This window comes from Chionomys nivalis, chromosome 4, assembly GCF_950005125.1.
Source record: "Chionomys nivalis chromosome 4, mChiNiv1.1, whole genome shotgun sequence".
In the NCBI taxonomy this organism is placed as follows: Eukaryota; Metazoa; Chordata; class Mammalia; order Rodentia; family Cricetidae; genus Chionomys; species Chionomys nivalis.
In genome coordinates this window covers 41,933,686-41,957,663 of record NC_080089.1, presented here as the reverse complement: position 1 = coordinate 41,957,663, position 23,978 = coordinate 41,933,686, and the positions used below count along the sequence as shown (strand labels likewise).

Here is a 23,978-nt window from a genome sequence, read left to right as displayed (position 1 = left end):
ACCAGGCTGGCCATGAACTCACAGAGATCCTCCTGCCTCTGCCTCCTGGGTGCTGGGATTAAGGGAGTGCACCACCACCACCCCGCTAAGTGGGCTCATTTCTTGACTGATGCTAATCCTCACTAGGGCAGCAGGGTTAGGGCTCCTTTCGGTTATTACTGGAGCCAAGGTGGGCAGCAGCGTGAGAGACAGAATGGAGAGCAGAGCCACAGGGCAGTGCAGAGGGCGAGCTGAACAGAGTGTGGGGAAGTTAGGAGCCCCGGCTCGGGTGCTGGCTTGGGTGCAATGCCACCCGCGCTTCTCTTAGCAGGTTGCTTCCCCTGTCTGGGCTTCAGGAGTCATGCCCACATGGCATCTGCATTTCCTCCCTATTCTGATGGAGAAGGAAGAGAAGTCACACTTTCCAAACGCCTGCTGTGTAGCTGGCACACTGCACCCGATGCCTTAAAGAGCCTCAGTGACTCCATCACACACAGTGAGTCAGGATTACGGAGAAGAGCTTCAGAGTCAGACAGGCTTGGGCTGAAATTGCAACTCCATTATCTGCCAGCAGTGTGACTTTAAACAAGTTTCTTAAGAACGCCAAGCCTCAGTCTTCTCATTTGTAAAAGGGGCCCAGTAATAACAAAAACTCTCGTGCAAGCCTATTCCTGCTCTCTTTCATATGTGATAAACTGCTTAAGTAGTTTACATCCAGCCTATTTCCCTTCTTTTATAGAGGAATAATCTTGGTCTGAAAAGACAGTGAAGCTGTGTGTGACAATCATGCCTATAATCCGTGCACTTCAGACTTGCTGCTGGAGGACTGAGCTGGAGGTCGTCTGGGCTACAATGAGACTCTGTATCAAAAGGAAGGGAGGGAGGAAAGAAAAGAAAAAATAAAAACAAAAGCAAAAAGCTGATTGTGGTGGCTGGTGTGTTATTCCAGCACCTGGGAGGCTGAGACAGGAGAATTACTTTGAATTCCAGGTTAGCCTAGTCTACATAGAGAGATTCTTTCTTAATAAAGAAAAGGAAGAATGAGAGAAATAGCTTAGTAATAGAGGATGGAGAGCGAGTAGTAGATGGACCTGGGTCAAGCACCCCGCGAATGGTGGATGTACCCGAGTCAGGCACCCCGGGAAAGGTGGATGTACCCAAGTCAGGCACCCCGGGAATAGTAGATGTACTTGAGTCAGGTACCCCGCGAATGGTGGATGTACCTGAGTCAGGCACCCCGCGAATGGTGGATGTACCCAGGTCAGGCACCCCGGGAATGGTGGATGTACCCGAGTCAGGCACCCCGGGAATGGTGGATGGATCCAGGTCAGGTACTCCGGGAATGGTGGATGTACCCGAGTCAGGCACCCCGGGAATGGTGGATGGATCCAGGTCAGGTACTCCGGGAATAGTGGATGTGCCCGAGTCAGGCATCCCAGGAATGGTGGATGTACCTGAGTCAGGTACCCTAGGAAAGGTGGATGTACCCAAGTCAGGTACCCCAGGAATAGTAGATATACCTGAACCAGGTACTCTGGTTGGTTCACAGTCTTGCCCTTGTTTCCTGGATGCATTTTATTTTTAAGTAACCTCAGCTCTGATCGGAATAGCAAATTCCTCCCATGGTGAGCATCAGCCCGGGCAGTGTGAGGACAGCCTGCATCTGTACACTGACCTTCCCAGGCAGTGCCACTGAGCTAAGAAATAGTTCTCAGTGTTGTGCTTACCCTTCCCCACCAGCTCGCCTCTTGCCTCATCAAGGAGCAAACAGCCCTCCAGACTCCAGAGCCATTCAAGAGCTCCCTGTGGTACTTCTACTTGACTGAAGACCTGGAGCGACCACTGTGTCCTCTGGTCTATCAGGTCGGCCAGCAAGAGAACCAGGAGACTCTAGACTCAAAGAGTATCAGGGTACCAGAGAGCATCCATAGGTACAGCTCTCTGTGGTGGTGTCCTAGGAGGCTGCACAGTACTCTGCTCAAAATTGTCCATGTCTTAGACCCCAGGAAACACCAGCAAGTATGTGTCTTTCCTGAGGGCCCAGCCCCATTCCATTCAGCACCAGCACTGCATGTCCTGTGTCCTGCTACCAGAGACCCAGAACCATGAAGAGAAGCCTCTTGCCCTTCTTGAGCAGACACAAGCACAAAACACCAAATCCTCCCATCAGAAAGCTGCCTTGGGGGCAGCAACTGTCAAATGGCTCTGGAAGAGCCTGTGTTCCTTAAAGACCCTAGGGCTGAGAATGAAGCTCTGGCCTACTTGCTAGGGTGCCTGCTTAGGATGCAGGAAACCCCCAGGGGCCATCCCTGACCCCATACAAACTTGGCACAATGGCCCACACTTTGCAATCCAGCACTTAGGAGGTACAGGTCAAGGCCATTCTGTTATGTGTCCAATTCAGAGGCCAGCATTCGAAGGAGACCCCTGTCTTCAAACAACAACAAATGAAAATAAAGGACCAGTGTCCACTTGTCCATGGCTTTGTTGTATGAAAGTTTGATTTTTCTCAGGGAGATGACCCCAGTTTGCATAAGAAAAGAAGCGGCACAATCAAGTCAGTCTGTCATAGGGGAGACCAGAGACCAAGGACTGGATTGAGGTTATTTCTGCAGGCACTTCCTGGAAGCCTCGAAGTGGGACAGGGACCTTGGGCTCTGAGAGAGAAGCCAGAAACCCTAGAGAGAAAAGATCTTCCAAGTAGAATCAGCCGTGTTGGGGTTGTGGCTCACGCTAGAACACTTGCTTAGTATGTGAGGTTCAGTCTCAGCACGATTTAAAAAAAAAGATAAATTTTAAAAAAAAAGGAGCGGAGGCTACCAAAACCCAACCTCAGCCAACACCCACCAAATGGGGTGCCTTCAGCCCTGTTCACCCGAGACGCATTCATTACCTGCCTGCCCGATTCTCCTACTTGGAATATATTTTTAGAATGTTTTCGTGGGGTGCACCTTTGCCAGCTCTTTATAGATAAGCTACAGAAACTCTACCTCACTGCTCAGGAGAAGCATAGAAGGAGGAGAGAGAGAGGGAAAAAAAAAGCACCACCTTGCCTGTAATTGAAGGCAGGTTAGGAGCTGTTCTGCTTTGAAACGCGCCTTCTTGTGAAATATTTTATGAAACACTTTCCACAAACGAGTTATGCAACCAGAACAACAGCTTTGATCGTTTTCATCACCAGTGATATATTCATTAGTGTTGGACTGTTTTTCCCCTGAGTAGGTCATGTGACTGTGTCCTGTGGAGGGAGCTAAGGAAAAGGACCCCAGCTCCACCATGCACCTGTCCGCAGGGGGAGGGCACAAGTATGCCGTAGGCCTGGGCACCACCTTGCCCATCCCTGGTGATCTATTTCTTGGATGTTTCTATTTCTAGTGTCTTCTGGTAGAAGAAACAGTGGAGAGGGTCAGGAGACCATGACCTTGAAGTTTGGGGGTAGCTGGCTGTGTATCTGTATCTGTCTTAAGCTCACTAGACTTCTGTGGGATGAGAAGGATCCACATCCTCCAGGCTAAGAAAGACACCAGTGAAGCCAGCAAGGGCTTCTACCTCTTCAGGAGGAGCATCTTCCTTCTAGAAGGAGGCTACTGCTTTCTAAAGTAGTGAAGTCAGAGAGTTCACTTGGATTAGAAAAGATAATCACTCACGATAGCTTTTTACCTCCCTGGTCACTGCCCAAGACTCATTGCAATACTTCTCTTCAGAGAGCCGTGGGTGGGGGAGATCCTACACTCTCAAACCTCGTCTGTTAGGGTGGCTAGGATGTTCTGGGCCTGGGCCAGGGTGAGTGCACACTGTGGCGGACCCTGTCCCCAGGATTAGCCTGCCCAGGTAGAACCCAGAGAAGTCTTTCCACTCAGGTAGCAGGAACTGCCAGTGAGACCCTGGAGACCATCTTTGTGGTTCCAGTCAGGCCGTGGGTTTAGTTGGGTTTTCACAAGGATGGGGGAAATTGGGTTTTCATCCAATTTGCCTGCGGTTCTCACCTTAGAAGTCAATGGGATCCGACAGAAGTCTCTATCTCATCTTACAGACCCACAGCCAACACCCAGTTGGCCTGGAAAGGTTCCAGCCTTTTCCACTCAACAGCTGTGAAAAGGGATTTTTTTGGGGGGGGGGGCAGGCAGGGATTAGTGAGGGCTTTATTTCTTAATTTCTTAGGAGGTTTTTAGCCCCTGAGAGTATCAAAAAAGAAACACATACACACCAAGAAAAAAACAAAACAAAAAAACAAGCCCACAAAAAAAAAAAAAAACAACAACAACAACAAAAAAAACATGCTGGAGGCAATAGTTGTCTGTACACCAGCTTCCCATACCAGGGAAGAAAGGTTTCTCAAGAAAGGGGTTCTCTGTGTAACCCTGGCTGTCCTGGAACTGGCTCTGTGTAGATAGGCTGGCCTTGAACTCGGGGATGTGCCTGTCTCTGCCTTCCTGCTGGGACTGAAGGTATGCCACTAAGACTGGTTTCCTGTGTCTTTCTCATTTTATTTGCTTAGGGCTGTCTCCTTTGGGAACTACACTCGGCACTTCTCCCCCAGGGGGTGGGGAATTGTAGGAAAATGAATGACTAAAAGGATCGGTGAATCAAAACGAGACAAATTAATCTCAGAAGAGTAACATAGAAAGTTACCAAGAAGCCCCAACCTACAGCTTGAGAGGGTTCGACAGCCAGGTATTTTGTTGGTTGAACTGGGAGGTGCGCATGCCCCCCCCAAACAGAAGAGTGTGGGGGCATCGATCTAGGAGGCAGATGAAAGGGATGCCTTTTCTTTTGTGGTGGTGCTGGTTTCTGAACTTCAGCATTGCAGGAAGACCTGGCAGCGATCCTAACAGATAGTGCCCAGGTTGGAGGCAAAGCGCATGCTTCTGCGCTCCGTCATAGCTTATCTCTCTCTTCCGAGCATAATGAGCCTGGAAAGGAACCCGCCACTTGCCTGTGTGCTGGAACTATGCCAGGCTGCCCGGGGTGGTTCTACCGGTGTGATTTCTCCTCCAGGTTTCCGTGCTCTCCCTCTTCCTTCATCCTGCCTCCTCAGCCTCTCTGGCACGGGGGTGCCTGATGGCAGAAAGGGAGTAGACAGCAGAGAGATGGCGGGAAGGCTGCCCAAAGGGGCTTTCAGAGCAGACTGAAATTTGCTTTGGTGGTGGTGGTTTTGGTTATCTAGTCTTTAAAAACCTGCTAACAAATATTTCAATGTGGAGACTCTAAGGTCTATGATGGATGCTGGTGTCAGCACCTCTGAGATGGAGGTGCCTAGTGTGATGGGAGAGCTAAGGGGCCATTGGGAGGGGAACTCTGGAGGCCAAACCACATGCCATGCCTTTTGAGTTCTCAGAACCCCTCTGTCTGCGTAGTGCTACAAACCCATTTCTTTTCCTTCCTCCCTATTGCTTCAAGGTTCCAGAATAATCTTTCTCTGTGTGGTCAGTGATTTGCAAAGTCTGCTTGGAAAAGCCAGCTTCCTCCAAACTGTCTGCCCAGGGCTTCTCTGGGGTCTCTTGGTGGTCACCTAGTCCACCATGTGTGCACGTGACTAGAGTTGGCTATTCCCTTTTAGAGCCAAGATGGAGAAAACCACATAGGCACATGTAGCAGGTGTTCAATAAACCAAGTCTCCTATTGCTCAAGATCACATAGGAAGTTAGAGTCAGGGTTATGAGGAGAAACAGGGTCCACCTTGCCCAGTGTCCAGGGTTTTCCTCATGAATAGGTTTTATCTTATTTTAAATAGTAGATTTATTTATTTTTAAAGATTTGCTTACTGATGCATATGTGTGTGTACACATGTGTATAGGTACCCTTGTAGGCCAGAAGAAGGCATTGGGTCCCCTGTAGCTGGAGGTACAGGTGAGCCTCCTGATGTGGGTGTTTGTCGTCTGCAAGAGCAACAAGTGCTCTTAACCATAGAGTTATATCTCTGGTCCCATTATTGTCTTTTTTTTTTTTTAACTGTCAGCAGATCTAGTTTAATAATTTCTTTATAAAAGATGAACAAAACCTGATTTTCCCTTTATTTTTATCAGTTGAATACCCAAATCACTCAAAATGAATATTAGATACATAGTTTCCTTATAACTTCTCTGCTGTGAAACAAATTATACATATTTAAAGGGTGTATATTAACACTGATGAAATCTCAATGCAACTACTGGAATAGTTTTTATTAATTGTGACTGCTTTGGGGACAATGTGCAAAGCTTATTAGGTCCTAGCATACCAGAAGTAATTTCTTGGAGTCACACAGTTCCATTATTGTCTTTTAATCAAACAATATTCTTTAGATTTCCACTATTTGCCCCTTCCTCTGTCGGCCAATAAAAATCCCTTCCTTAGTGATCCAAATCCATTTTCCATAGCGATTCAGCACAGGCTCAGATGGTAATCTCAGTTTATATATTTATTTATGTTTGTTGGTTGGTTGGTTGGTTTGTTTGTTTTCTGAGTCAGGATCTCCTATGTGGCCTAGACAATCTTTATCCTGGAGATGCTCCTGCCTCATCCTCCAGCAGCAAGCATGCCCCACCTGTCTAACTCAGACTCTCAGCTTTTGCTTGGGTTAGTCACATCCCCAGTGTAGGCCGAGACAACATTCTAAACCAGCATCTTTTATGCGCCAGAGTTTTATCGGTCATGAAAATCAGCTGGTCTGTTTCAGAAGGTCCCACCAAAGTTTCTTGAGGGGCGGTGTAGATTCTGCATTCCTCGATATATTGCGTACACCCAAAGTCACTTGGCTCCCCTCCCAGTGGACTTCCTGAAATTTTGTGAGAGAGTAATTGTTCAGGAGTGGGGGAGAGAGGGGGAGGGCATAAGCAGTACTTCCTGCCTTTCTCAGGGATTCCTGGGAAACCCAGGAGTGGGTGGTTCTTGTGTCATGGAAGGGGGGTAGAGACTGGAAAGAACTGGAAACCACCAAAGGTTCCTCAGGCTACATTACGGAGGGCACGTCTCTGCTCGTAGGGAGACTGCCACCCTGTCACCAAAACCATGCCGACCCAGCGGGCCTCAGCAGATGCAGTTGGCATGGAGAAGGTGGAAGGAGGGATGAAGAGATGGAGTCCCCTGACCTGCAGCTTTCAGGCTTCCAGGCTTCCCAGATGGGAATTGATACAGAAATAAAGAGCATACTTTGGAGATCAATTCAAGGATGTCTTGTGTTTTGCTCTTTTGAGGTGGGGAGTTTTAAGGATATCATTTAGAATCCTAGTCATCTCAAAGGAAATTCTGATAGTCCGGAGTGGTGGAAAAGCAAAGGATTTATAAACATTTGCTCTAGTGAGCTTTTGTGTGTTCCTGTATTTGTTTTGGTTGGTTGATTTTTGTGTACACCCAGGCTGAGTTCAAATATGATCCTCCTGCCTCATCCTCCCAATTGCTGAGATCGCAGTGCACGCACTACACCTGGGCACTGAAGATTATTTTTTGGTTTTGGGTTTTGATTGTTTGTGTGTTCTGTTTTTGTTTGTTTGTGACAGGGTCATATTGTCCTCCAAGCTAAGCTTTCAGTCATGACAGCCATTGTTGTCATCAGAACAGCTGGGACTGTTTATAAGAGACCCCCCAGATCAGGCTGTTGACTGTTGATGTTTCCACATAGTAGGGGTGAGAAGGGTCATTAGACCCTAACCCAAGATCCCTGTCATTCCCTCTGTACCTTCTGGCCAATTGTCGTAATTCTGATATGTGTGTACAGACCACAGACAATTAACTGGAGGAGGTACTCTATGGAGGGGTGGGGACATCATCAGTGCTGGTAAAGATTTTCCGGTATGGCTGCTTTGGGGTCCCTTATTCTCCTGTATGTGCCCCTCCTCATGCTCTGTAAGTAAACCTGTTAAACTCACTGCTTTCCCAGGATGCACTTTGGTGGAATCATATTTGGTTTGTTGTTGAGGCCTTATAAGGAGAAGACAGACTGTATTTATATCTCCCCAAGGCAAGAATTCTTCTTTTAAAATAATTTATTTTTATTTTATGTGCATTGGTGTCTTGCCTGTATATATGTCTGTGTGAGGGTCTCAGATCTTGGAGTTATAGACAGTTGTGAACTGCCATGTGGGTGCTGGGAATTGAACCCAGGTCCTTTGGAAGAGCAGTCAGTGCTCTTAACCACTGAGCCATCTCTCCAGCCTTGGCAAGAATTCTTATATAAGCCCCAAAACTCACTATGTAACCCAGACTGGCCTTAAACTCATGGCAGTACTCCTGCCTCGGCCTCCTAAGCACTGGCGTCACAAGAATGCACCACCATCCCTGATTAGCTTTCTCATTACAAATTTTTTTTTTTAAGATTTATTTATTGATTATGTATACAACATTCTGCCTCCATGTATGCCCGCATGCCAGAAGAGGGTGCCAGATCTCATTACAGATGGTTGTGAGCCACCATGTGGTTGCTGGGAATTGAACTCAGGACCTCTGGAAGAGCAGTCAGTGCTCTTAACCACTGAGCCATCTCCCCAGGCCCTCATTACAAATTTTTAAGTTACTTTTATTGTGTGTGTGTGTGTGCGCGCATGCGTATGTGTGTACATGTGCCACAGCACACATATGGAGGTCAGATCATCAGCCTTGGTAGCAAGTGCTTTACCCACTAAAGGTCATCATACCAAAAGGGTGAGCAGGTCTAAGCTTTCTTTTCTTTATAGAAGTCCCTATGCTACCCTGGTTTTTCTCATTCCAAGGAGGAAAAGTACTGTGTGCTGACACAGCAGCAAGGTGGTGCTGCTAGTAGACTGGTCCGCTTTGCAGACTGGTCTGCCTTGCAGACTGGTCCGCCTTGCAGACTGGTCCGCCTTGCAGACTGGTCCGCCTTGCAGACTGGTCCGCCTTGCAGACTGATCCTGTAGAATGCTCTTGGGACCCATCCATGCCTTCAGCCCAGGGCATTCTGAGCTACCCGCTTCTTTTCCAGACTTGTCACTCATCTCCTGCTTTAGCCTTCACAGTGCTGTTTTTGTCTGCTGGGGGTGCCCAGGACTCACCTTCTCCTTCTGCCTCTATTGCAGATTAAGACAGAGGATCTGGGTGACTCTCTACAGCAGACCCTTTCCCACAGGCCATGCCACCTGAGCCAAGGGCCCACCATGATGCCTGGAAACCAAATGTCTGGGGTAGGTGCCAGCCCGTGCCATGGACCCTGCTATACTTTCTAGGTTGATGAGTCTGTTCCAGCCCCTCTACAAAATGTTGGCTCTCTATACTTAATACCCTGTGAATTCATTCAAGGAGCCCCCATTACAAGCAAAGGAGGCCTGGAAGTATGTGTGTGGGGTTTCCAAAACCAGTCCTTGTAGAAGCGAGACCTGGTGAGGGACTCAAAGGGACCTGCCACTGCTTTTGCAGTACCAAAAGCTAATCTTGACAAAAAGGATCCAATAGCTATGTTGCAACACTGAGGGCCTCCTGTGATTAATGCTGAGTAGTGACAGACCCTCACTGTCACCAGTGGGCACACTCGGCCTCCATCAAGATTATATGACAAAGCTAAACTAGCAAGGAGGGCGCGTGTCTGGAGAGCAGTGAGCCTCAGCCCAGTAGCATAGAAGTTTCCAGGGGATCTTGTGGTTCATCCAGGGAAGAAAGATCTACTTTCTGAGCCATTCCTGCAGCTGGCATGTGTCACCTCCTTCATTCTTTGAGGTTTGTCAAGTGTGTATGCCACAGGTCTCAGGTCTGTGGGGTCTGGAACCCCCAGATGCTGGATTTGCCATGTGTATGTCTTGAGGCGGTGAGGGAAGCTTAGAGTGATGGACGTTCTGTTTAATATTAAAAACTAAGCCTGGGGCAGAGCTTGATGGTGCACAGCTTTAATACTCAGGAGACAGAGGCAGGTGGATCTCTGTGAGTTCAAGGCCAGCCTGGACTATGGAGAACACTCCAGGCCAACTATCATTACATAATAAGAGACCCTGTCTCAAAACAAAACAACAAAGTCAGGCATGGTAGTGTATGCCTGTAACCCCAGTGCTTGCCAAGTTGAGGCAGAAGGAACAGCTGCAAATTCAAGAACCCCCTGGCCTATGCAGTGAGTTTGCAGCCTTTCGAGACCTTGTCTCAAATAAAACAACAAAATAACTCAAAGTTTTGCCCCGTCTTCTAGTAGTTTCTAGAAAGACTCGGGTACAAGAAATAATTGAAGAGTGGCTTTTAGCATAATCGAGTGACGTGACGGTTTAAGAAAATGTACAGTTGGGATTGCTACCACTTCTAGATAAGCCTGTGTAACATGGGTAATGCCTACTGTAGGTCCTCAGGGCGCCTGCAACTGGGAGTCAGGACAAAGGAAAACATTAGGACAGAGTTAAGTAACTGTATGCTTCAGGGACTGCTCGGTGGGTTGCAGGAGCAATGCCAGCAATAGTAGCAACGTCTAGCTACTGTGTGCCATGTGTTGAGGACGCATGGCAACATGAAGCAAGGACGCTGCCCACAACCTCCCAGAGTTTGCAATCCCAGGCACTACAGGAGTTGTAGGTCAACAGGCTTCAAGTTCCCCGACTGTAGGCTCTATAACATCTGGGCATCTCCCCACCTACAGGACATGGCTTCTCTCCATCCACTCCAGCAGCTTGTGCTAGTCCCTGGCCACTTACAGTCTGTATCCCAGTTCCTGCTTTCCCAGACCCCACCTGGACAGCAAGGTAAGCACCTTGGGCTTTGTACAGTCATTGCCTGACTCTAGAAAGGGCTGTTGCTGCTTACTGGGCATGGGGAGGGGGAGGCAGAGAAATTGCTCACTCCTCTGGTATGAAAACTAACTTGGGTCTGGGAATAGCTCTCAGCCGAGAGAAAGTTTACCTAGCATCCAGGACGCCCTGGGTTTGAGCCCCAGTGTTACATAAAACCAAATATAGTGGCACCTTTAATCCCAGCACACATGTAAGTGGAGGCAGGAGGCTGCTCCTTGGCTACACAGCAAGTTTGAAGACAGCCTGGGCTATATGAAATCCTGTGTGAAAAAGACCAGCTTTCCTGCCTGGGACCTAGGAAGGGGTTCCTAGGGGTGGGTACAGGGGGCTCCAGATTCTTCATTTTCCTTGTTTCACTTCTTTGCTCTGGCTCTTGCTGAGACTTCATTTTCATAGGAACTGACTCTAAAGGTGCAGGATGACTCTAAAGGGAATGGGGCTGGAGGTGACATGAGGAAGAAGCAGCTAGCTCCCAGGGATTCCTTTGGAAGTCTAGCTTGCATTGAGCCTTTCCCCTCCCATTGGCCTGGCTATGATTCTGTCTGGATGGAACAGCAGTGCCTCCCACAGGCTACAGAAAATAAGTCTGGTTGTCTTTGGCAGGGAGCTCTGATCAAACACATCAGAGCTTTAATAACACTAAGTATCATTGCTTAACATGCCCGGGAGTCTGTTGAGTTGTTTTCCTGGCTTATTCCTCAGAGTAAACTTGAGCTATAGATAGCCCTATTGCATGCTGGTGGACCTACTAGAAAGTTCCAGAAGAGTCTAAGACCCATGTTCTAGATGATCGCACTATACTGCTTGTCTTTCCACTCACCACTGCCAAACAGGGCTGAAAATGCCATCGGAAGTATAAGCTCTCCATAGCATACTCTAGAGAAGAATTTGGAAGTTCAGGTAACTGTTCTCCACTCCGGTTACCTGCCTATGCTTAGCTTGCCAGGAGTCTCAGACTTAGCACTAGGATGAATGGGAACACATCTGAGTGTTTATTTTGGCTAACCGACACCCATCATACTCCTGGACTAGGAAAGAGAAGATAAGCATTGGTTCAGTTTATTTCTAGAAGACTCCAAGTGACGTGAACACGGCCTAGGCACGGAATTCACAGGCATTGGCGTATTATATACAATGGAGGGGACAGAAAAACAGGCTAAATTTGAAGCCAGAGAAACTCTTAAAAAAAAATACTGGCTATGCTTCTTTAGAAAACTTACACAATCTCTACAAGTTTGTTTCCTCCACTACAAAAATAAGAAAATAAAGCTCTGCATCCCAAAGTTATTATTGATGGATACTTGGGCAGAATGCAGTGTAAGCAAATTAATACTCCAGCTTCCTCATTCCCAGACCAGGGTTCCTCCAAGACCTCTCTTACCTTTTGAACTTTGGGGCAGAAAGGTCAGCTCTAGCAAATGTGGTACCTCAGTGACCCAGAACCATCTGGGGACAGCAGATATGCCAAGGAGCTCCTCTATGCTGAGTGGCAGAGATGGCCTGCTCCCACTGTTGGTCTTGCTGCTTTGAGCCTCCCCTCCCCCCCCCCAGGAGTGAGAACTGCTGACTCTGGCCATCTGAAGACATCACACGGGCAGAGCCTTTTCTTGGCATTTTTCCTGAGAGGGAGGTCCCTAGGCAAGGTAACATGTAGATAGAGTCTACACTGCCCAAAGGGAGTTTGAAGTCCCCAGCATCTGGCCTTCCCTTTGCTCTCAGGCCTCCTTCCAATGAATTTAATGACCTGGTCACTAAGAGTCTCTAACCAATGACCCAGTGCCCTTCTGAGCAATATGGCGCCAGCTGCTTGCTCTGCTCTTACAGATCTGGTGGGCCTAAACATCCCGGCTGCTTCCCTTGCAGACAGTTTGAAACACTCTGCTCCCCCAGGGCTCTGTAGTCATTCCTGTGTCCTTGCCCCTCTGGGCAGATTCCAGGGAGACTGTCCTGACTCTCCTAAGCAATAGCAGCTCTCCAGGCAGGCAGGCAGGCAGGCAGGACAGGTTTGGGGACTGCTGTTTACATCTGTTTATCTTTGGGTCTGGTTGGCCTCCACCTGTATGTGGCAATTCCTGGCAGTGCCCACAGGGCCTTTCAGTCAGGCTTAAGGTGGGTTGTGGGACTTGGATGAGGTGAGCAGGAGGAGGGGGCAGTTAACGTTATTTCAGTGTCCAGCTGGTCTTTCAAATGGCCTGGATTTTGTTTGTTTTGTTTTGTTTGTTTGTTTGTTCCTTTGTCCCTCCCCTGTCACTCAGGTCTGCAGCCGAATCTTCTCTCCTTTCCACAGCAACAAAGCACTCTACTCCTCCCACAGACAGGGCCTGGCCTCGCCTCCCAGGTAACTGCCAACCCCTCCTCCTGCTTCTTCAGAGATTGTCTCAGTGACTTCCTGCCTCTTTAGCAGGACACTTGCTCCTTAGGGCCTCTCCCTGTTGGCATCTGGGAAAACCCCAAGTTACTCCTAAGGAGGTAGGTTTCCCTGTCACTAAAACGTGGCTCTCCGGCTGGCCTTATATCTGCTATGGGCACACAGTTCCAGTCCTGTCAGGTTCTGGCTTCACCCCTCTAATAACTTAGCCAGCTACTGCTACTCAGGATGCTAAGCTGCCCCACTCCAAGTTCCACCCAGATGCCATCAAGCCCCAAGAAGGGTAGGACAGCAAAGACAGTATCTCGCCCCAGGACCGCTTTAAATGATTATGCACTCCTTGGGCATATGCTGGGGACAAGCAGGTTGTCTAACATGAGGGCCCTGTGCTGACCTGCTTTGGAGCATCACACACACACACACACACACACACACACACAGCATCTGTTTGTCAATTAGGAAATAAAGAAATGAAAGTCTTTTTCTTGCCAGCCTCATGCCAGGGTGTCTCCAGGACGTCAGATGCATTATTTGTTCCTACAAGGGGTGACTGGAATTGACCACAGAGTCTTGTAACATTCCTTCTCTTGGTCTAAAATCTCCCAGGCCCAATGTCCACAGAAAATAGCTAGGAGGAGAGCGCCACCTAGTGGTTGGAAGAAATGGGAACAGCTAAGTTGGATGCTGTACTTCTGGCTGCATCCAAAAATGGCATAGTTATAGAAACTGATCTATATGACATTGAGGTCCTAGAGCGTACCCAGGACCTACTCAAGAGACTTGTGACATATAGTCCAATTAGAAGACAATTAAGGTCTTTCTACTTGGGGTGCCAAGGTTTCTGTCTGTAGTCCTGGCTACCAGGGAGACGGAGGCAAGAGAATTACTTGTTGAAGACCAGCTTGACTGTCTATAAGTAAATAAGTAGAGGAGTCCTCCTGGAGTAAGATGACTGACCAACAGTCACAGAAACAAGAGAAGAGAGGGCTAAGTGAATGGCATCTGGGACATCAAACTGATGCAATTGGGCAATTGATGGGATTGTGGAGGAGGAAGGGAATGTGTAGCTCAAAGTTCTTGTCAAATGCAACAGCAAGTGGATTTACAGAAAGGAGTGTTCCAGGATTGCTCTGGGGATCTGGTCTGGGCTGCCTCTCTCTGCCCCCATCCTCATCTCCTGTCAAACAGGACCCATCTGTGGTGTTTCTAGCCACTCCAATCTAGAAGACTGACTCCTCCTCCTCGTAAGGATGCCTATCTCTGGGAAAGCAGAACAGGAGAGAGGATTGAACCTCCTCTAAGGAAAAAAAGAAAACCAGGAAGGAGAGACAGAGGATTTCCACTCATTGTCCTCACAGGCAGTGCGCAGTTCTGTGCCAGACACAGTGCCTAGCCCCCAGATCTAGTCTGCACTCCTTCTTGATGGAATAATAGATCAGGTGGCTGGAGTAGTGGCTCAGGGGTTAAGAGCTCTTGCTGTTCTTGCAGAGGACCTAGGTTTGGTTCCCAGTACCCACATGTAGACTCACAACCATCTGTAAGAACTCCCGTTCTAGGAGATCAGATTCCCTCTTCTGACCTCCAAGGGTCGCAGGCACACATGGGGTGCATTTACACACAGACAGACAAAACACCTGTACACATAAATAAATCTTTTTAAAAATAGATGTTTGAACTAGATATATTCTTGATCTCCTGTGAATGCAGCATGGTCCTAAATTAAATGATAGATTTTCCTATGAAAACAGACTTAAAGAAGAGATATCTTCTGGCAAGTTATGCTGAGATAGCAGTAGTTAAAACCAACAACAACCCTTTGCTTAGGGCCGGAGAGATGGCCCAGCGTTCTACTCATTCCCAACACTCACATAGTGACTCACAGTAATCTAGTTCCAGGGGATCAAATACCCTTCTTGTTTCCACAGGCCATGGGTACACATGCATGCATGCATACATACATGCATTCATGTATATACACACACATATATGCAAAACCACCCAAACACATAAAATAAAAACAAATAAATCTTTCAAAAGCACCTTTGATTAAAACTTAACCCTCTCCAGAAATGGTGGTGTGTATATCTGTAAACCTAGTATTGCAGAGGCAGGAGGATTGTGAGGACTAGTCAGATTGGGTGACATAGCAAGACCTTTTCTCCACCCCCCTTCCCAAAATGGATACATAAAATAAACTCATAACATTCTCATTAAAGAAAACTGGTATAGGCTGGGTGGTGGTGGCACACGCCTTTAATCCCAGCACTTGGGAGGCAGAGGCAGGCAGATCTCTGTGAGTTCAAAGCCAGCCTGATCTACAAGAGCTAGTTCCAGGACAGGCTCCAAAGCCACAGAGAAACCCTGTCTCAAAAAACCAAACCAAATCCCTCCACGCAAAAAAGAAAAGACATCTGCTCTAGGAGGAAAAGTGACACTCATAACTATATCTTGAATTTCCAGATGTCCCCCACTATCTTCAGTCTGTGACTGTTTTGCCTCTATCACCTTGCTCTGTGGAAAAGAACAGGCAAATAACCTTTTCCTTATCCCGTGCTGGGATTTATCCCATGCTGAGATCTTAGATCTTGTAGTAAACAACCCTTCCAGTTCCTTTTATGGCGGAAAGCTAACAAGAGGAAGTCACCTACTCTGAGTCAGTGAGTCACAGACCAACACCCAAAGAGGCCACCTCCTCGTCCTGCTTCTTTCAGTGTTGGATTCAGATTCATAGAAAACCGCAGCAATAAGGCTGGCTCAGCATGCTCCCTGGAAGTGAACTATTAGTAACAAATGTAGAGGCCTGTGTTTGGCTGTTGAGACACAGTGGCTCACCCCAGCTTGTGTTCCTTATCAGGCAGTTGGGCGCCCTGGGCTGTCGGGATCCTCTTTAGAGCCCCATCTGGAAGCCCCTCAGCATCTACCAGTTCCCAAACATCTACCTGGCCCTGGAGGGACTGATGAGCCCAGTGACCTGGAGGAGCTGGAGAAGTTTGCCAAGACCTTCAAGCAGAGGCGCATTAAGCTGGGCTTCACACAGGTTTGCTCTGGGAGCAGTGGGTGGAAGAACTGGGTTCTGTGGCAGTGGCTGGGTCTTCCCAAGTGCAGCCTTCAGGAGTGTCCTGACACCAGGGAGCGTTCACGGCATCCTGCTCCCTGCCAACAGAGAACAGGTCGCTAGTGGGAAGGAAACTGAGGACATTGTAGGGGGGAGAGATAGGAATAAAGGCCAGGCAAGGGCATGGCTCATTCAGAGTATAAGGCAAGAAATAAGCCAGTTTTGTATCCTAGAAGAAAAAGCCCTGGAGAGGTGCGAGGTCATGGGCAGACCTGGGGCCATAGAGAACACAGGCAAAACAGAGACATCTGTCCCTCACCTTCCTCCCTCTCAATACCTCTTGCAGGGAGATGTGGGACTGGCGATGGGAAAGCTGTATGGCAATGACTTCAGCCAGACCACCATCTCACGATTCGAGGCCCTCAATCTGAGCTTCAAGAACATGTGTAAACTCAAGCCACTGCTGGAGAAGTGGCTGAATGATGCAGGTGGGTGGCAGGGAAACGAGAAATGAGCATGGGAGGGGCCCCAGGAGACTCCACAGGGGTGACTCTAGGGGCGTGTGTGTGACAGGGCTTGACCAAGTCAAGGCACAGAATCCCCTTTATCCCCGTTTGAGCCTAGCATGAACAAAAAGGTAAAATCCAGGAGAATGGTGAGCAGAGATGAAAATGTGTCTTTTTTTGCCGGGCAATGGTGGCACACGCCTTTAATCCCAGCACTCGGGAGGCAGAGGCAGGCGGATCTCTGTGAGTTCGAGACCAGCCTGGTCAACAAGAGTTAGTTCCAGGACAGGCTTCAAAACCACAGAGAAACCCTGTCTCGAAAAACCAAAAAAAAAAAAAAACAAAAAAAAAAAACTGTGTCTTTTTTTAACTGAGGGAGCCTTTTGGCAAATGTGGCTCCTCTATAACAGGGCAACTTGCTTCCCTTCCCCTCCCTTCCCTTCCCTTCCTTTCTTTTTATCCCTTGTCCCAGAGCTTCCTATCCTATATTTCGAGACAACAGCTTAGAGGTTAAATTTAATTCACTGACTCAAATTGTTGTATGGGATCAGCCTAGGCCAGAAGATGGCAAAGAAGGCCCTGCAGGGTCCCATTGAGGCAAAAGACCCAGGCCTAGCTCAGGTCTTTATTTGGCTGTTCTGGAGCAGGATAGGCAATTGCTGTGATGTGGACTGGCCAGAAAAACATGTCAGCAGTAAGGGTGATGAGGAAGTAGATTTGTCAAGATCCAGGACTGCCAGGAGGTCAAGGGGGTAAAAAAAGTGGTAGGGCATTTGGAATGATTACCAGAACTTGGCATTTAGAAAGAGTGAAAGGTAGGGCTTCTGACATTTGGACCGAGTGAAATTGTTCATCCTTGGGAGCTGACCTCGGCGTGGGAGGTGAGCAGCCTGAATCTCTACCTACTCTAGCATCTGCTTTATCTCCCCAGTTGAGAGACCTCCCAGAATGTCTCCAGACATTGCCAAGTGTGTGGGGCAGGGTGGCCCCTGGCCCATGTGGAGAGGAAAGGAATAAGCCCCTCTCCAGGGCTAAGCTCTGTCAAATAGGAGTGTAGGTTATAAATTACTACTCCAGTGTTAAAGGCAGGAGGAGTAGCTTGGGTGTCCAGGCTGGGTCCCTTTAAGGAAGTCTCCTCAGAAGAATATGTGGGAATCCTCTTCCTCCTCCTTCTCAATACACTGCTCCCAAGACAACTTTTACTGAAACATCCAAATAGAAGAAATGATGGAAGCTCCTAGAATCTTTGGGAAAGGGTTTGCGGGCTCACCATTAGTATAATTTTTCCCCACCCTGCGGCCTTGGCTTCTACCTTTCATTCAAGGACAAACGTCTTCAGAATAGCAGAGGTTCCTGCGCCAGAGTAAACCCATTTCACTCAGTACACACAGAGGGTCATATCTTTTAAAATAGGCCAGACCACGTGACTCATAGTTCTACCTCATCCCCCATACCCACACAGGCCATTGAGGCCTAGGCATCCCTGAACTGTAGCGGCAAACACATGGAGACCTGTGGTGGGAGCCCTGGGGGACATTCACCCAGAGCATCCTGGAGAAGCAGGACTCCGTCTGTTCTGGATTCTCTGCTGGGGTCAGGGCTAATTCTGAATATAGCCCTGCAGGGTCCGTGGGAAGGGCTGAGAAACCTCAGGTTTACTCTAGCAGACTGGGCCAGCCGCACATCTCTGTCTCTGAGCTTCATTTGGTCCTCTCTCCAGAGTCCTCCCCATCAGACCCTTCGGCAAACACACCCAGCTCCTACCCTACTCTCAGCGAAGTATTTGGCAGGAAGAGGAAGAAACGGACCAGCATCGAGACCAACATCCGCCTGACACTTGAGAAGCGATTTCAAGACGTGAGCAACCAACCTCCTAGGGTGGGAGTGGGTGGGCCAGTCTTGTGCAGGTAGGTTAGCAGGTCCCACATGTGCAGGAAGCTGGGCTCAGTGCAAGATGCTAAACACTACTCTCCCCTGCTACACAAGCACCTGTCTTGGGGGAAAACCTAGTCACTCTTCTCTAGGAGCCCAGAAATTGACTTTCTTCGAGAGTTCCAGAAAACTCTTTTCCTTGTTGACATGTATTTGGGTCTCATTATTCTTCTCACTGGAAGATTCAAGAACAAACACAGCATCCCAGTAGGGTGTGTGTTTCTATATACATTTGAGGTGACAAGAGAAAGCCAGGGCATTATGTAAAAGTCTCCATGTCTTTTGAAACAAATTTTGCTTTTCAACTTAAAAGTATAATAAAGGGCTGGCAAGATGGCTTAGCGAGGGGCAAAATAGGGCTTGTAGCCAAGCCTGATGACCTAAGTTCAGTCCCTAGAATCCACACGGTAGAAGAAATACCAGTTCCTGCAAGTTGCCCCCTGAACTCCATCCTCCTTTGCCCATAGTGTATGCCCCATTCTCAAATAAATAAACATTAAATTTTTAAAAAGATTTTTCTAAATTTTTTAAAAAAGATTTTTAACTTAGAAAATAATATAGTTGCCGGGCGGTGGTGGTGCACGCCTTTAATCCCAGCACTCGGAAGGCAGAGGCAGGCGGATTTCTGTGAGTTCGAGGCCAGCCTGGTCTACTAGTTCCAGGACAGGCCCCAAAGCTACAGAGAAACCCTGTCTTGGGAAAAATAAAACAAAACACACACACACACACACAAAAAAAAAACTCCCAAAACCAAAAAAATAATACAGTTAATGTTCATTATTAACAATTTGGAAAACATAGGAAGAAAAGTAGAAAGGAAAGACAGCCCATTGCCTTTTATTTTCGTTTTGCCTCTTGTCTGCCTGTCTTGTCTTTGCTTTTTAGAGATATGGTCTCACACTGGAGTTTACCTAGGTTGACCTGTATATAACACTATGTAGCCCAGGCTGGCCTCAGACTCATGCCAATCTTCTTTGTGCCCGCCCCCAAGTGTTAGGATTATAGGCTTGTGCCGCCACCCAGCTTCCAGTGCCTCCTGAAAGCAATTGCAGTGTTGCTCTTCGTGCTCATTGAGACACTTGTGATTATACCGCACAAGTCTCTTTCTGTTCCACCAATTAGAATGTTTTGCTTCTTACAGTTATTTCTAAAACATGCGTTCATTTTTTTTTTTTTTTTTTTTGGTTTTTCGAGATAGGGTTTCTCTGTGGCTTTGGAGCCTGTCCTGGAACTCCCTTTGTAGACCAGGCTGGTCTCGAACTCACAGAGATCTGCCTACCTCTGCCTCCCGAGTGCTGGGATTAAAGGCGTGCGCCACCATCGCCCGGCGCGTTCATTTTTTTTTTAATTAAAAGTTTTCAAATCTTTCCATGTTCTCGATTAGATATTCCAACCGTAGATTCTAAACAAACACTCTTCTCAAGGATAGTAAGAGCATATTCTTGAGGCAGTGTCTGCGGGCTGTGAGCCTCGTGGGAGCCGGGGAGGAGTGAGAAGAGGGAAATACAGGTGAAAACAGCGAGCCTCTATGAGATCTGTCCTGTAGCTTCCCCTAGAGCCTCGTTGTTACTGAACACTACCCAGTCCAGCCTTGTAGGTCCTGGCTGCTAGGACTGCTGGCCTGGAGCAGCTCCCTCATTGAGTCTGGCTCAGGGATTCCATGGCTGCAGCCTGCCAGCAGGATGACTGGAGTTGAGTTTCCCATCTTTCGGGTTTCTTAGAGCAGTATGTATAGTTAAAGGTGGGGGATACAAGAATGAGGGAAAGGGGCTCAAGCCTCAGACTGGGTGGCAGGTCAGCGGGACAGAGCAATGACATCATACGGCCTGCAGCTCTCCCACACACCTGGTGGGCCTGAGCAGTCCAGCCTCCTCATTTTCTAGAAAGAGATGTGAAGGGAGAGGTCATGAGGAAGGACTCAGGGGAGGGGGAGGTTTTCCTCAAGGACTCCACCTCCCCTCCATAATTCACCCATGGAGGCCTTGCTGTGGGAATACTCCAAAGGGAAGGAGGACAGGAAGGGACCAACCTTTGGTATCCTCTCATCCGTTCCAGCCCTGTGCTTGATGGTGGACACATGCTTTCTCTTGTAGCCCTTACCATAGTCCTGTGTGCTAGGCAAGTAGTCTCACTCCATATCTGGAAAGACTGGGCTCAGAGGTAAAGGGAATTCCTAAGGACGCTCAGTGCACAGATGATAAAGTCAGTATTCCACCCTTGGTCTGACTCAGGGTGGAATTTGACCCATATGTTCAATGTTTTGTGTTTGGAACGTCTGACCGTCACCTCTAATTTCTGCTCCTGTTTCTGTCTCCTGCCACACCCTATCCCTTTGTCCCTATAGAATCCCAAACCCAGCTCAGAAGAGATTTCCATGATCGCAGAGCAGTTGTCCATGGAGAAGGAGGTGGTGAGGGTCTGGTTCTGTAATCGACGGCAAAAGGAGAAGCGAATCAACTGCCCTGTGGCCACACCCATCAAGCCGCCCATCTACAACTCCCGACTGGTAAGTGACTTGGAGTTGGCTGACAGGCTGGCTGCCAAACACTTGGGGGCCATGCACGTGGAGGTCAGGAGTCTTCCATACCACAGCAAGGTAGGTAGTGGGCAGGGGAGCTTCAGTACATGAATAAACAAATAGATACAACATATAAAATATGCATAATATAAGAAGATTAAAGAGAAGTGGAAGGGAAGGGGGGCTGTTGGGATGGCTCAACCAGTAGAGATGCTTGCTGCCCAACCTGATGATCCAGTTTCCATGTCTGGGATCCCCATGGTGGAAGAAGACAGCCAATTCCCAAAAGTTGACCTCTGACCTCTCACACATGCTATGTGTCACCCACATGCCCACACATATATGTAGCATGAATAAAGTGTAATACAGTTAAAAAAACAACAACATGAACAAGATGATTGGTGTGTTTTCGCCTTTTTAACAGGAAGGTTAGAGATGCCCTGTCTGATTAGGTGGTATTTGAATGAAAATATAAATTTTTTTAAGGGGATGAAATATGTGTATATCTAGGGGAAAGAGTATTCAAGGTGGAGGGACCACCAAGGAAGTCTATGCAAAAGGGGCAAAAGGCAGATGAATTCAGAGAAGTAGCAGAAAGTAGACTGTCTCAGGTCTTGGAGTTCAGTGAGAAGACTTTGGTTGACTCGAATAGGAAGGTGTTGGAAAAGCCTGGCTGTATAAATCTGAGCTGGTTGACATGGGCTGCTGAGTGGAGAATAACTCGAGAAGCCAGAGACATGCCAGAAGACAGCCATCAGGCTGAGCAGAGGAGGTGTGGAGGGTGGTAGCTATGGTGATGAGAATAAATGCTTGGACTCTGTATGTTCTTCAGCTGTGAAGTCAGTAAGGTTTGCTAATTGCTCAGATTCCAAAAGCAGACTGTTTTTCCCCGGATGCTTTGGTTTTGTTTTGTTTGTTTTATGGTACAGGGTTCCAAGTAGCCCGAGCAAGCCTTGAGCTCACTGTGTAGTTGAGGGTGACCTCTATCTCCTAGGTGCTTGGGATTATAGGTATGCACCAGCACAACTGGTTTTTCTGGTGCTAGATATGGAACCCAGGGCCTCCTGCATGCTAGGCAAACATGCTACCAACTGAGTTACCTGAGTACTGGATGCGTGTTGTTGGCACTACCCTTTTAAAAAAATGTCGGTCTGGACATGGTAGCACACACCTTTAATCCCAGCACTTGGGGGGCAGAGGCAGGCAGATCTCTGTGAGTTCGAGACCGGAATGATGTACATAGTGAGTTCCAGGACAGCCAAGACTACCTAGAAGGACCCTGTCTCCAAATGATGATGATGATGATGATGATGATGATGATAAATTTGGAAGACTGAACGAAGAGCAGGCTTGAGAAACAAAGACAGCTGAGAATCTGAGACCATTTATATTAAGTTGTTTGTGCTTCATAGGCACCTGAGAGGCAGTACCTAGCTGGGGTTAAATCTTAGCCTCTGGTGATCCAGGAAAAGCCAAGGCTGAGAATAACTTGAGGTTCTAGGGAGACACATAGGATTGGGAACTAGAATGTGTCCTGTTCTGTCTAGGGAGAGATGGGATTCGAGTTCTATGGAGACACAGAGGATTGGGAATTAGACTGTGTCCTGTTCTGTCTAGGGAGAGATGGGACGCGGTTAATGGTGTAGAGTTTTCTATCTTTGGTAGCGGTAAAAGGGTAGAGAAGTTGGATAAAATGACGTCCTCTAGTTTTCCAGCAGGCTGGTTGCAGGCTGGGTAAGACCTACATAAAAAACTCCCACATTGTTGACTTCCCCTATATATCCACAGACCAGCTCTATGCTGGTCTTTGTGCCAAGTGCTGGAGATAGATGCCATTTATTCCCAGTGCCAGGGGACCTCATTGTCTAGCAGAGGATACACACAAGTAAACAAGAGACAAACAGCAGAATCATTTCTCTAAGCGACCTTAGGAGCAGCCGCTAACACACCTTGGGGATGGTGGCTAGGAAGGCTTCCCCACGGGAGGTCATTAGTGCCTGAGTTGAGTTTACAGTGGCAGGTATGTGTGAGGTGGAGCTGTCTCCAGGGGAAGTGTGAGAACAGCGAGATGGGGAAAAATACACAGCAAGTTCATGGAACTTCAGGCGGTTCCATGTAGAGGAATGTGGGAAGGTGGGGCTAAACTGGTCATGGGACAGGGGATAGGGGAGAGTGTCAAGTGATAAACAAGGGTTATGGGTGTGGTTTCGTTGGTAGAGTGCTTGCCTACTATGCTTGAAGCTCCGGGCTCCATCCACAGCACCACCATGGAGTCTCAGCACCTGGGGTGGCTCAGAAGTTATACTCAGTTACTTAGCAAATACATGAGGCCCTACGTCAAAAACAAACAAAAATATAAGCAAAAGGCCTCGGTTGATAAACTCAGAGCTGGCTTGGAGCAGGGAGAGCAGTGAAAGGGGAACCCTGGGAATGATTCAGAGTGTTCCGGCTGGGCTAGCTGGGTAAATGGTAGCATTCTGTGTGGACCCAGCAAACAGGACCAGCTGGTTTTGGGGTGCGGAAAGGTAGTGCTCCAGTTCTTTGCGTCGTCATGATGTAGGCCTGCAGCACACTTAAGTGGGACTGCCCCTAGAGGCTTGGGACATTGGCTACAGAGGACAGGAGAGAAGCTGGGAGGGAGCCATGGGTTGGGACTATCACAAGCAGGTGGCTATTGAAGTCCTGGGTAAGAAGAATTCCGTTATGGAATTTGTATAAAGTAAAGACAGAAAGGTTCACTTCCACCCTCTGGTGACATCAGTCATTTGAGAACAAGAGGATCAAGGGAAGAGACTGAGAATGCAGGAAGTAAAACCAAGTGTGCGTGAGAGGTCTAGCCTGGTGAGTTCCACAGCAGCATTGTGGGAATGCAAATAAAAGACACTAAACTCTCTGGACGAATTTAATCCCAGCACTTGGGAGGCAG

The 23,978-nt window shown here is 48.0% G+C and overlaps 1 protein-coding gene across 1 annotated transcript in view; it reads left to right on the top strand.

Moving 5' to 3' along the window:
- The window catches only part of Pou2f3 (POU class 2 homeobox 3), a 79,257-nt gene that overhangs the window by 48,437 nt on the left and 6,842 nt on the right, over positions 1 to 23,978 (top strand). Inside the window, exons 3-9 of the mRNA XM_057768350.1 lie at positions 8,991 to 9,095; positions 10,523 to 10,625; positions 12,929 to 13,011; positions 15,896 to 16,078; positions 16,443 to 16,584; positions 18,323 to 18,459; positions 20,879 to 21,040. Coding sequence (XP_057624333.1) covers positions 8,991 to 9,095; positions 10,523 to 10,625; positions 12,929 to 13,011; positions 15,896 to 16,078; positions 16,443 to 16,584; positions 18,323 to 18,459; positions 20,879 to 21,040 — 915 coding nt within the window. The remainder of the gene's footprint in view (positions 1 to 8,990; positions 9,096 to 10,522; positions 10,626 to 12,928; positions 13,012 to 15,895; positions 16,079 to 16,442; positions 16,585 to 18,322; positions 18,460 to 20,878; positions 21,041 to 23,978) is intronic.